Consider the following 14,209-nt stretch of genomic DNA (forward strand, 5'->3'; position numbering starts at 1 on the left):
CGTGCTCGCTAGCGCTCCATGAGCGGCCAAAAGGCGGCAGCGAAGTCCCGGCGGCAGCAGGAGCAGCTGCCTGAACCCAAACCGGCATGGCCGAGTAAGTAAATAATGACTTTCCAATCTGATGGGTGTCTGCGGGAGCGCGGGGCAACCCTGTGGCTTCTGGGCAGCGGTGATTGACAAGGCGACCCGAGAGCCACCCAAAGACGCCGCCAGTGGGACGGAAGGAAGGAAGGAAGGAAGGAAAGAGTGGGGGGTCTTCCTGTCTGGCCCCTTCCTCCCTCTTCAAAGAGAGACAAAGGATCCCGGCGCAGCGGGAGTTTTCCTACCGCAGCCTTTGCCCGCCGCTGGCCGAGGAAAGGAAGGCGGGAGAGGCCCACATCCTCTCCTGCTTGACTGTCAAAGAGGCCCTTCAGCAAGAGCTGCCGGATTAGGCAGCGGGGCGGGAAAAGTAGGCAAGGTTCCAGGGAGGGCTGAACTCTTTGGAACCATGTTTTCTTGCACCCAAGGGTTGCAGATGGATTTTGGAACTGAGATTAAATCTTTTATTAGATGGTGGGGTGGGGGTGGGGGCAGTGTTGGATTCAACAATAAAGAGACTTTGCCAAACCTTTAAGGGGTGGGTGGGCATATATGGATCTGTTGTAAGAATTAACCAAATGGCTGTCATGGGAAAAGTGAACTGGTCAACTTAAGCCAAAGGTCCAAATTTAACCCTGAAGTTGTTGATATAGCTTGAGCTGTGTCAGGGACTGGGAAGTTATTGTCAAACAGGATAGGCATCAGTTTCCACGTTTTTTCTTTTTGCTGACCATTAATCGTTGATTATTGTTGAGTGTACTACATAAACAATGTTTTTGCATCATAGGGCCCCTCCCAATGGCACCCATGGGATCCTGCTATTTAACCTCTGAAGTACAGTTGTTTGCTTCAGTGAAGATGAAAGCCTTTTTGGCCTGCTCCTTTCAGGAATTTAAAGGGAATTCACTGGAGCCAGTGGAAATCCTATTTTCATCATAAAGGTGTGGATTTCTGTGGCTTAAAAGAATGGAACCGTCATGCATAAGGAAAATGATCATTTAAAAGAATAATAATTTTCATGTATTATTATTTTGTATAAGAAAATGGAGTTGGTATTGTTTCTAAAAAGTGGATGCTTGATATGTCAAACAATTATAAGCTGTTTCAAAACTTGTTAAAAACTCTTTGAGCAAAGGTGGAGGGGGCTTTTAGGAGAATTGAGTAGCTGTGTCAAAAAGGGGAGGGGGAAATGAACTTTTGTAAGGGGATAAAAGCTGATGAATGCTTTGTTCCATGTCCACTATCTGTGCACCCGTGTTTGCAAATACGTGAATAAACTTCTTTGCTGCTTTCAAGTTGTTGTCTCGGGTAGTTCTATATGTGTCCACTGTTTGTAACAACTAATTGATATAATAAGGCTTGGCTGAAAATCAGGATGTACACAGGCATGTATCTCTCAACGATTGATACCCCTGCACAGGTAGTCCTCGACACAATTGAGCCCAAAATTTATGTTGCGGAGACATTTGTTATGTAAATTTTGCCCCATTTTACAACCTTTCTTGCCACAGTTGTTAAATGAATTACTGCAATTGTTAAGTTAGTAACACGGTTAAGTGAATCTGGCTTCCCCATTGATTTTGCTTGTCAGGAGGTCATAAAAGGGGATCACATGAGCCCCAGGACATTACAACGGTCATAAATATGAGTCAGTTGCCAAACGTGTGAATTTTGATCACATAATCATGGGAATGCCGCTACAGTCTTAGTGTGAAAAATAGTCATATTTCATTTTTTTTTCATAAATTCACATGCTTAAAAACAAAGGAAGCCTGTTTTCCCTTTGTTATATCTGTTTTATAAATGTATTTATTTGTTTGTTAAATATATAAATTACAAAATGAATACCCATCAGATGTTTGGAAAGTTTAAATGATCTGTTATAAATGGCTTAAGGACCTGTAGTCTATAATGTAATGTCAAGAAATTTCTAAATAATAATATTTCAGTTTTTAAAAATCAGTATAATTGTTTTTGCAGAAATCAGAAAATATGTGAATCTCATCTTTGTATATCTAGAATTTTTCTTAAGATACATAAAAAGACAAATAAACAGAGACTGGTTATTCACAAGACAATCCTGCATTGGTGAGGATTGATAAGCCTTCATTCTTGAAAAAATATTTAAATTTCCAAATTAGTTCCAGCACAATGAGAATCATCCAGAAATGTGTGTTACCAACTGAGATTTACTCTTCTAGTATAAAGATAGTTTGCTCAATGGAGTTTAGCAGGATGATATATAGAATATATCACATTGTAAGACAGACAAGTGAATGGTACAATGGTTAATAAATCTTGTAATAATACTGCCAAAATAGCTCTGGGAATAAGAATTAGCATCTTGGCCTATCAGTCCTGGGTCCAAATCTTTTGCATTATTGTTTCATGGTAAGTAGATATTATGGATCAAGGCACTATCTATATAAACAAATATAGGATGATAATTCCTTATCTGTGATTAACTATAGGAAAATTGTAACTTGAAACAATCAGAAACTTCTTTCATGCAGAAGATTTTTTTCCCCTTGATTTCAATCCCTGGCCTATTGTTTTTTAGTTTATTAGGTTGATATTTGAAAAATGCTCTGATCTTATGAATCAGAGAGATATTGTTGTATTATAAGGTTTAGTTATAAACAGTGGTCTGTTGTTTATCCAATAATTCTCAGGAGAAACCTCAGGACCAAATGAGAAAGCTGCTTTTAGCTGATTGGCCATAACTTATAGTTCCCTGCATCCCACAAAAACAATTGTCTATAATTATTGCCATTAACTCAGGTGAGAAACCTAGAATTCATCATTTCTGTTTCCGTGTGGTTTTTGCAGCCTTGTATACGTTATCTTGCAATTTTTCCTTGGGTTTTGGTCCTTTATAATTACCAGGTATTACACAACATTTGGATTTCTTTTTCTGCAATCCCTTACGTATTTTATATGTTCAAGTGAATTTAAAAATAAAATTCATGATTTAATATACGTTAAACTTTGTGAAATTATTCCAGTTGAATTGAGTTTTATATTCATTATTTATAAAATATGAGAAGAAAAATACAAAAAAATGGCTACTTTTTTTGCCATTTTGAGCTGTCCAAAATATTTGGATGTACTCATGTATAGGACAGCATATAAATTACGGGTGTACAACTTCCATAAAGTAAAGAACTTCTCAAAGCCTTGATCAAGTTAAAAGTCAGCCCTAAAGTGTTCATTGAAAAAAAAAGTAAAATTAAAGATATATTACTTTATTTGAACAGCAAAATATATTTTACTCTTGATGAAATTCCACGAATGATGACACAGCTCTGGTTAGAAAGGTAATCTTAAAGCTAGGGTTTGTGTAAAAACACTACCATCAAAAACCCACTTTAGATGTCAAAGCAGAAACCAAAGAGCACAAAAAAGAAACAGTGCTATTCTCTGTAGACCTACCCAGAACCTTGAAATATAAATACTGAAAGATGAAAACCAGGGAATGAGACAACTTTTTCAGGGAAGAAAAAGGAAGGGGAAGAGAAGTACCAAGAAAAATAAACTGCTGTATTTGAGATTTTGTCTCAAATTTTGAACCTCAGCTGAATGTCTTGATTATGGCAATTGAACAGGTAATTCTTGGCTGTGAAGAAACTTCACCTTGTTTTAGGTTTGGATTTGACTGAAGGTCCAGAGACCTCTTGTTCTGATTTTATCTCCCCTACCATGGCTCCACAGTTGATGTGTACTGGTTGCACAGTACCAGTACTGTGCCTGAAAAGTGCCTGAATCATGATCAGATGACCACAGGGATGCAGTAACGGATGCAACTTTGAGGACAGGTCATATTTTTTTTCAGCTGTCGTAACTTCTAACCATAACTGAATAAGTAGTCGGTTAGCAAGGACTATCTGTGGTGGTGCAGTGGTTAGAATGTAGTGTTGCAGGCTAATTCTGCTGACTGCCAGAAGTTTGATTCTCACCAGCTCGAGGTTGACTCAGCCTTCCATTCTTCCGAGGTTGATAAAATGAGGACCCAGATAGTTGGGGGCAATAGGCTGACTTTATAAACAGCTTAGAGAGGGCTGTAAAGCACTGTGAAGAGATATATAAGTCTAAGTGCTATTGCTATCTGTATTCCTGCCTACTATGTTTTCCCTGTAGCAACAACCTTGTGAGATGGGTTGGCTGAGAGAGAAAGCAATGCCTAAAGGAGGTCTAGAACTCAGAATCTCCTAGTTTCTAATATAGCACTTTAATGACGGTCACAAATAATGATCATGTGATACCAGGTTTTCTCTCTCTCTCTCTCCCCCTCCCTCCCTCTCTCTGTATACATTGAAGAATGCTGTTGGAAAAGATGTGTACTTACTTAGTTCCTCTCTGCTACATTAGACTTGAACCACATCCAACTTTAGTTCTATTGAAACCAATGAGACAAGGCAGTGATGACCATCTTCAGCGTTGTTGAATTCAATGGGTCAAACACATGACTAACAGAAGTTAAAACCAATTTTATGTTGTATAGTGGTTTATTATTATTGTGCACTTAGTAAAAACATAAAAATTGTCTTGAATTGAGCTTTACTCCTGGTAACTACACAGATCTATTCATGCAGCGGGTTTTGTCATACTTTGAAGTGGTATGCCACTGTCTTATTACAGGTTTCTGTGGTCCTATTAATTTGAAAACAGAAATTTTAGTCTCAGTGCAGACTGGCATCAATAGGTGTTTGCATGAGTTGCCCTACTTTCATATTGCTCATCAATTTAGTCAACTTGAATCTGAAGAGTTCTACCTAGCACCAATCTGTGCTAAAAATAACTGGATCTTCAAATGAAAATAGATTCAGTTTGTTTGTCCAGGAGAAACATTTACTAAAAGAGGATGGAGATTCTCATATAGATTATAACTGTCACAAAGTATAGAAATATATGTAACATGGTTTGCAAGGGAAGATTCCAATTTCTTGTATTTCATTTGTAATAACATTAAATAAAATGAAAATAATTTCTATGTACTGCAGCTACCATAAATTAAACTTCAGGCTGTCAATTCTTTAAAGACATCTGTATATTTGTTAATCCAGCATCACTTCAGTAAAGCAACTACATCATTTTAAAAAAATCTCTGAACTTTGTAGTCACTAACTAGATACTGGTAGTCCCAATTTATTACTACAATGGAGTTGAATTATACTTACGGTATGTAATTTCTAAGGTAGCTTTTCCAACTATACCCCTTTCAATTTTTTTTACAATAGCAGTTCTAAGAGCCTTGGTAGTACAGTGGTCTAAGGCACCCTGTTATTAAGACCAGCTGTCTGCAATTACTGCAGGTTCAAATCTTGCCAAGGCTCAAGGTTGACTCAGCCTTCCATCCTTTCTAAGGTAGGTAAATTGAGGACCCAGTTGTGGGGGCAATAAGCTGACTGTATAAATATACAAAAGAATGAAGGCTATTGCTTAGCGCATTGTAAGCCGCCCTGAGTCTCCGGAGAAGGGCGGCATATAAATCAAATAAAAAAAAAAAAAACTCTCAGCCACCTTCAATGCCAAGATATCCAGATAAGTCCAAGAGTCCTAATCAGTAGCTGAAAAAATACTAAATTAGATGAAATGAAATATACTGACTGATCATGAGGCATCATATTCTGTTCCCAATAGGATATTTATATTGTACCTTTGGAAGGAATTGCAGTTTGCATCATAAATTAAAAATCACCAAAATTGAGAAGAGATGCAGTATATAATAGCTTCTTTATATTGAGAGTAGTGTATCACATTATAGTAAAACCTATTTTTAGAATTACCATTTAGAAAATATGCCTTAGATGCACAAATACAGTGCATTTTACTTAATTGACATCTCAATCTATGGAGTCTGTATTAAAAAAACTTTATAAATTCAATATATTAACTGCATAAATTCAGAAAATTACGTAGTTTATTTTGCAATTAGCTTTAATATCAGCATCTAATTTTCAGTAAATTGACTGAATTAATATGAGATCTTGTGCAAATACGCTGAATTTTGTAGTGTTTGCTTAGGAGGAGTTCACATAATCACTAGTTAATTACTAGAGTTCTCACATGCCAATTAAGAGTTCTAGATTAAGCTATCCATTCTATTTATAAAAAAACGAAGAAAGATTTTAAGAGTAGTCTTTCCATTTTCCTCCAATGGCAAATTTGTTCTGAATATATAAATGTGCAAACTATACTAGTTACCCATCTTGTAAAATATTGCATTAAATTACATTGCAAATGCCAACTCAACAATAAAATCAATTCAGTAATTTCTTTTCTGGTTTGTTATGAAAGCCATAATCAAAACCAACATCACAATGCATGATTTATTTAAAATTAGTTTGTTTTCTCTTAATACCTCTAGTCCTTTCAGGTAATCAAAAAAAATCTGATTTGTGCAAATCTTTCAGAAAACTGCAGAAGGAAAGTGGGCTCCTCTTTTTCCTTTAATTTTTAAAAGTGAAGTCTTCTTTATTTGCCACTTGTTGAAAGCAACCATTATCTTCTATAAATGGCACAGGACAAACAGGCACGACTAAGTGGGATATACGGCTCCAGAGCCCACTTAGCTTATCAGTATCCATAAGGTCATAAGAACTGGGTGAATCAGTGTTTGTGAATTTGGCCCAGAGGAAGTCCCGCACATTTTCCTCCACAATCTGTAGACCAATGGTAGGATCCAACTTCTCATTCTCCAGCAAAACTGTCAAAATCAGTGCCACATCTTTGAAAGCAGCACTCTCATGGTCACAGTATTTGTAAAAGATTAAGGTGGAACTTGCAGGCAGGGATTCAAACTGATGTACTACTGCTGCCTTTCCTCCTCCATGGAAACCAACGCTCAGCTCCTCATCAACTGCTAGCTTTGCAAGATCATTGCTTAGAGTGGATTTAGAAATTCCATCTACATGAACTGTGCTGCCTCCCAGGGATGATGAATAGGCACTGGCAATCTGGGTGCTCAGACACTTCAGAGTTGATTTGGCTTCCTGGGCAGCAGTAAAGATTAAGATAGCTGGTTCAGTGTGATAGGATGTATTAAGGTGTTTCTGCAATATTTTCCGTACTCGTCCCCAAAGGTGAGGACTCTGACCTGGGAAGATGTCTTTCAGTGGATTGAACTTTGATAGGAAGACCTCCACCACTGGATTTTTCTGCATACTTGGAGGGTGTAAAGTGTAGTAATAACGGCAATTTATGAAAATTGCAATCAACGCCACCATTATTGCCAGAAAAACTCCATAGTGGAGAAAGCCTAATAATTAAGGGCAGGGAGGGGAGAGTGAAGAAAGAGAAAATCATTCAGAAAACAACATCACACAAGGAAAAAAGTCACATGCCAAAGACTTAAATAATTTATTATTAATGGAAATATCTCATATCTCAAAGACAAAGGGTCAATCTTGAGACAGTAGTAGTAACTAATTCCCACCCCCAGGCATGGTGCAGTCTTACTATCTTCTAAAGGCAAGGAGCAGTTAAGCCCAACATGTTGGGCAGTTAAGCCCAACATGACAAAACAGCAGAGTAAATGAAGTATTGCTTTGTTTTACAAAATTACACATGCATAGACAAAGAAGTTCTTTATACATTTGGACTGCAAAGCTTCTAATGTATTAAAATATCATGTTTAAGTGACGATTTAATGGTCCCTTGTTACAGCAAGAAATTGCTTTTTTCATTTTACTGGATTCAGCTATAACATCCTTTTTTACCCAATAAAATAAGTCTATAAATAAAATAATAAAATAAAATAAAGAGTGAGGATTACTACAAATATTATCGGGACTTGAATTTCATCATTGTATGGCTTATTTGATCAGCTTTGTAAAAAAATCAAGAATATTCTTACCATTATCTTGATGAGACTGAGAATTATTTATTACCAGCTTTTTCACTGAATTCTGTTGACTTACTTCTGGTGAAAAGCATTCAATTGTCTTCCGAGAATAGACTTCAGGCACTAGTTTGGATGTATGTTGTACATCTTTTAAGAAAAAAAAGCATAGCAGTATTATGAGAAACAATCTGTCCAGTTATAAATCTAGTTATACAATTTTACTAATCAGTACAGCAAGCTTTTTCAACCATTGGTCCCAGATCTCCTCACTAGCATGTCATTGGATATGAGTTATGAATATTACAGTCTAATAACTGAGGAGTCAAAGTCCAGAAACCTGCCCTAATCCAGAGTTCCGCAACCTTTCGGACGGGGGGGGGGAGGAGGAGGAGGAGAGGGGATGGTTCTGTGCAAGTGGTCAGCAAGCTCATACATGCAACTCCATTTGCGCGAGCAGTGGGCACACACATGCCACTCGCACAAATGGGCTCATGGGGATGTGCATATGCACGCTTGCCAGCTGCTTCTGTGGCCTGGTTTTGAACAGCTCATTGCCCAGTAGTGTGCCATGGCGCAGAGGTTGGGAATCCCTGCCCTAATCTGTAAGTAATCAGTGAAAGTTCAGCAATAGTTCAACCTTCTCATGTCTTGTGGCCATTCTATGTTCCTAGTTGAAACATCATACCAAACCATTCTATAATTTCTTTGGATTTGCTCCTAATTTGTTGTGTGAACCCAGTCACAGCTTAGCAAATTTTCTCGGTGTCCCAGTCTTACTATTTTCTATAGATATGCAGCAGTTAAGAAGCCCAACATACACAATTCCATTGAAACAGCAGATGTAAATGAAATCTTATGATATTTTACAATATTTCAATTTAGACATTTCCTGGAGTGCAGTCTCTATTAAAATACCAATTTAAAATCAAGATTTCATGGTCCCTAGTTATAGCAAGATAATTTTTTTTTTTCCTTTTACTTGATTTAGGTGGAACACCCTTCGTTTACACAGTAAATAAAAAGTTATGATTACTACAAATGATATTATCAAGACTTGAATTTCATTAATTACTGCATGGCTTATTTGATCAGCTTTGTTTTGATTTTATAGTAAGTGTACAAAACTAAATAGGACACTCAAGTCTATACAGCAGTGATATCTCTTTCCTTAAAACATCTACTACCATAAAAAGAGGGATTTTTAGCAACCTTTACTCTTTATAGTTTATAAATCTTAGCAAAGTTCTCATCTGAAGAAACACTGCAACAAAAGTTTACTTATTAGCACTAACTGCAACTAGAAAAATGTAATTAGAATCATGTTTATGAAACTTGGACCAATGTCAAATATTTTATTCCACTTGTCTAATTTGACATGGGAGTTTGTCAACCCCATTTGTCTTATATGTTCGCAGTTAAAATATATTTGATACATTTAATATAGAATATATTGTTGTATTTTCTCATTAATTGTTTTACCTGCAACCTGGTATGTCTTCTCTATGTGTTCATTTTGAACTGTTTCGCTTTCCTTGTCCAAATCATCTTCTTTTGTTTCTTCAGTATGTTTCGGAGAGTGCTGGCTTTGCTGGCCCTGTGAATTGATTTTATCTTCTGGAACAGTCTCTGTTAAAGGTTTTTCCTCTTTCTGAGAATCTAGGAGGTCAGTATGGGTGGAACACTCTGTCTTTTCATGTAAAGAATTCAACAAATTTGTATCTACACAACTATCAGGTAAATCAGCAGAATCAGATGGAAGCCTTACAATGCACTCTGTAGCATCACCATCCTCTGTAGCGTCACTATCCTCTGTTCCAAATGGGAGTTCATCAGAATTTGACAGTTTTTCTCCCAAAGAATCCTCTTTTGTTTCTTCAGCCTCATCCTGTTGAAGACTGGCTGAGATATTTTCTATATTGGTGGGCTGAAGAGTCATCTGCCTTTCTGACATAGACTTTTCTTTTTCTTCTTCAGGGAAGTTTGTATGGGGTAACATAGAAAATATGGTTTCAGTAACTTTTAAGTTGTTATGTGATCAAAACTATTTGCTTTCTAGCATAAAGGAAGCAAAGTACTGTATTTCCAGTGAATTATTATAAATGCTTATTTTTCACCAGTTTCTAGTTTTCTTTAAGTCAGGGGTGGGCAACTGTGGCCCTTTTACAAGCTGTGGACTTCAACTCCCAGAATTCCTGATACAGCCAAGCTGGCTCAGGAATTCTGGGAATTGAAGTCCACAGGTTGTAAAAGGGCCACAGTTGCCCACCCCTGCTTTAAGTGATTTAATAATTATTATTTTCACAATGGCCTTGTTATTCTTCAGAGGCCACAGTCGAAGCTTTTGTCTGAAACACAGCTTACAAATATTTTATCAGTCAAAAAAAAAAATCAGTTTTTGCCAACCAATGCTCTCTCTATATTTATATCCCACCTTTCTGTCAGGATTTCAAAGCTGTAAAACTCTTTTAAACTTCTGAGTAAAAACAAATTGTCTTAGGATTTTAAAGATAGAGTTGATTTCACTTATGTCTGTCCAGTAACTTCAAACTAGACATTCTACTGACTCCAGCTGAATAAATGATCTAAGCACAATTCCTCCAGCTTGCAGCTATCAATTTGCCTCACATTTAGACAGGAAAAAAACCACTTCATAGTGGAAAGGTCTAGATTTATAAAACATACACCTATCACCCACTCTTTGTTAAAGTATCTTTACATGATGCCTAAATATTTTGTATTGCAAGTGACTCAGATCATGTCTCACCTCATTAAAAAAAAGGTAGCTCTGGATGGATGAATTAGATCAGCTGTGTCCAACTCATATCTGGTATGTGCCCCTGGATAGCTAGTAATGCTCCTCACAAAACAACAAAAAACAACAAAAAAGGTTTGTTAGCTATTTCGGTGTATAAGACACAGCTTTTTCCCTATAAGACGCACCCACTAAAAGGGGGTGTATAAGACGCAACCCCTAAAAGGGGGTGAAAATTTAGGTGCGTCTTACAAAGCGAATGTAGCCCCACCCACCCACTGGCCCCCATCCTTTGGCCTCTGCCTCCCAACAATTACCTTCTTGCAAGCAAACAGCAAGAAAAAACAGCTCCTTTCAGCTTCAGCACAGCCTAATTAGCACAAGTTGATTGGAGGGCCTCCTGACTCTCAGCTGATTTGCTCTCAGCTGTTTTGCAAAGGGCTCTACTGCTTGCTTGCAAGGAAGAAAATTGCTGGAGCAGATTTTTTCCCCCTTGTGCTAATCAAACTATGCTGAAAACGAAAATGAAAGTAAAGCAGGCTGTTTGCTGTAACTAGGCAACATTGCTCAGAGGCAGAGGGAGATTTCTTTTTCTTCTTTTCCTCACCCAAAAAGGTAGGTGCCTCTTATACTCCAGTGCCTCTTATATTCCGAAAAATACGATATATATATTAACTATATTATATAGTTTATATGCAGCCCAAGTCAATTCCTCTTCAGTCAATGCAGCCCAAGTAAACCAAAGGTTGGAAAACAAGGAACTAGATTATGACCATAATATAGAGAATAACAACGTTAATGGGAGATCCTGACCAAGCAGTTCCCCCTCAATTCTTTGCCCCAGGATGCAGGAAGCCTTCATTATGTCCCTAAGTTATTCCCCGATTAGGCAGAAGCCACACTTATTTGAAGTTGGGGTGTGGTTTGTTTCTAGACACGGATGCTTCCATGCATCACGGAAGACAGGAGAATTAAAACAGCGAAAGAAAGACCAAAATAGTTGGAGACAGTATTTTAGGTTTGTCCAATTAATTAATTAATCCAAAAGTTATGAATAACATTCATAACTGTCCAAGCCGGTGAGAAGTACTTGAATGGAAAAGAGAATGGTCTTCTCTTAGTTTTGGGAAATTAACCTGAAACAGGAAAAAAAATATCTAAAGAGTCTTTCACGTGTTATCGCCCAGGAAGCCTCCAGGAAATCGCCTCCAATTCTCACCTTGGACTCGCCCTGGCCACGTTAGCTTGTCACCCTTCGGCGGGCGCTAAGTCCAAAACGCCTCTCTTACTGTCCCCTTCCTCCAATCCGGGAACTCACATTTCTATCAAGAGACTGAATGGATCCCCTTCGCTGATCTGCAGAAGGTTCCAGAGATGCTACTTTTTCAGCTTTTAACTACCTCGAGCTTAGTGCTTACTAGTAGCCTAAGACTGGAACAGAAAGGCATCACGGCAAAGGCTATCCTTATGCAGGAGAACTGCAACGGATCTCTGCCTGAACAGAGTTGTGGGAATTTGGAACCGCGTCCTTCTCCTCCTCCTCCCCTCTCCCCCCACTCCAAAAAAACCCGAAAGTGACAAAACCGAGACTTACCTTTCCTCATGAAGTTAGTCATGCACGTTGCTCCGTCCTTCGTCGTGTGAAAGGAGACAAGGATTATATTCAGATCCTATCTTCCTAAAACTAAACTGAAACTCCTTAGACAACTTCCTTGAAGCCGAACATACAACTATCCCACAATCCTTAATTCCTACTAACGTCCGAATGATTTGTTCCGCAGTACAAGGCCTTGCAGAGGGATGCTGGGAGGTGTAGTTTTTCCCCCCTATTCTTCCATGACTATGAGAGAAAGCAATCCACGGGAGCCGCCTTTTCAATAGCTGCTTCGATGACGTTTCTTTGTAAGGTTGTCGCCTCGGCCAATGTTCATTCCACTTTGGAATGTTCTGTTTTATGGAGGATTTTTCCCTCACTCAGCAGCGCCTCTGTTATGCCTTATCTCTTAAGCAAGGAGGGGATAGCTATAGAGTGCTGATAGCTTTCTTTGGAAGGACAAAATATTGACTTAAAAATGATAAGAAGTAAATTAGGGTGTCTGTTTTTTTAATAGTTATGTACATATGGATGAAAACAAGCTAAATGTTGCTGGTTTTGGATGAATTAGAACTGTAGGGTTTTGAAAGCAAATACATTGCTGATTCTTTGTCCCAAGGTAATTCCTGTTCATAAAGGAGGTGTGTTTGCAAAAGAGACAATGAAATAAACTTTGGATATACAATTCTGAATTATGGGTCTTTGCACTCAGCTATGATGGATCATAGCTCACATGAGTGTGTCAAAATAAGAATATGCAAATATGTAAAGACAGCTGGGTCTCACAAAGACCAATACTCCTGTCTGACTTCCTTTGGAAGTCAAATACCAAATAAAATGGAGAATTGGGGATGAATGGCAGAGATAGTAGCAGATGAGAATTACTGAAAGGAGAAATTATCATGCTTGTCTTAATTTCAATCTTTCTGCAGAGTTTTGGTAAATGGGGATAGATGAAAGGCCATCATTTTCCAAGCTTTGTTCCTTTCTCAACCATTTCTTCAAAACTGCAAGAAATTGTCCCAATAGAAGAGGATTGCACTATGGAGTTTTCGTTCCTTTCTAAATTTGTTTACAAGAACTGTTTCAGGATGTATGATATGCAGTTGTTGGCCTGAACTGAACTCTGTTCTTACTGGCGTAAATAGCCAATAAGTGATGCTGGAACAAGGAAGGAAACTTTCAGCTATTACTTTCATTCTTGGGACAGAGATCCAAATTAAGTGCTGTAAGTAAAAGACAGCTCAGATCATTATACAAAACATTTCTTTGTTGTTTATAAACATCAATCTGTTTGATGTTTTTTCCTCCCCAAAAAGGTTGATGTTTACATTTGGTTGACTACCTTTATCCCTTTTGGTACAAATTTACATTTATTGTATTTAATACAAGATAGCAGAACCTTCCGAATCCTATCATTGTCAGGAGTTTCCTGCTGCATGTTTCTGGTTTGTCAGTTTTGCAAGGAAGCCAGCAAAGAGGGGGATCTTAGATAATCCAATAGATAATTTAATCAATTCTAACTTTTGTTGGTTTGTTTTACATAATTTGATCAATTCATGGCTTGGTGTTGAAAACATTATTTGAGGCCTTTTCTTATGAATGGGATTCTTTCCTATAGAAGTTATTGCCTTTGTGGTTGCTCTCTTAAAAAGAGGGGGCATTCTCTATTTAAAGGATTCCATTATTTTATATTCATCATGATTTTATATTCTTAAACTATCATCAAGTTATCACCTTTGAGGTATAGAAAAAGATAACCATCTTGTGCACTTAAGCAACATACGAAAGATCTGGAAATCCAACAAGTTTGAACTGTTCTTCCCAAGAATCTTTATTTGAGCAGTCAAACTCCTCCTTTTAAAGCAGTAGGATATTTATATCGAATAACCACCCCAAAAATCCAATGGGCATTAACCTTACCACGCTACAACAGGACTTC

At 37.7% G+C, this 14,209-nt stretch overlaps 1 protein-coding gene across 4 annotated transcripts; it reads right to left on the minus strand.

Annotated features, from left to right (window-relative positions):
• Positions 1-6,388: 6,388 nt before the first annotated feature.
• On the minus strand, positions 6,389-12,379 carry LOC139313795 (torsin-1A-interacting protein 2-like). Of its 4 annotated transcripts, none has more exons than XM_070939261.1 (5): positions 12,268-12,346; positions 10,686-10,778; positions 9,401-9,889; positions 7,934-8,068; positions 6,389-7,336 (listed from the first exon to the last, which is right to left on the minus strand). In XM_070939261.1, exons 3-5 carry the CDS (start codon positions 9,870-9,872, stop codon positions 6,528-6,530), a joined length of 1,416 nt encoding a protein of 471 aa, XP_070795362.1. In that variant the 5' UTR covers positions 9,873-9,889; positions 10,686-10,778; positions 12,268-12,346; the 3' UTR covers positions 6,389-6,527. The 4 variants fall into 4 exon arrangements, with proteins under 4 accessions (XP_070795362.1, XP_070795363.1, XP_070795361.1 ...); XM_070939262.1 differs by having other exon boundaries at positions 10,686-10,775; positions 12,268-12,309; XM_070939260.1 differs by lacking the exon at positions 10,686-10,778 and having other exon boundaries at positions 12,268-12,379.
• Positions 12,380-14,209: the final 1,830 nt, after the last annotated feature.

Source organism: Pituophis catenifer, unplaced genomic scaffold, assembly GCF_029215685.1.
Source record: "Pituophis catenifer annectens isolate HBS135680 unplaced genomic scaffold, rPitCat1.0.hap2 SCAF_3, whole genome shotgun sequence".
In the NCBI taxonomy this organism is placed as follows: domain Eukaryota; kingdom Metazoa; phylum Chordata; class Lepidosauria; order Squamata; family Colubridae; genus Pituophis; species Pituophis catenifer.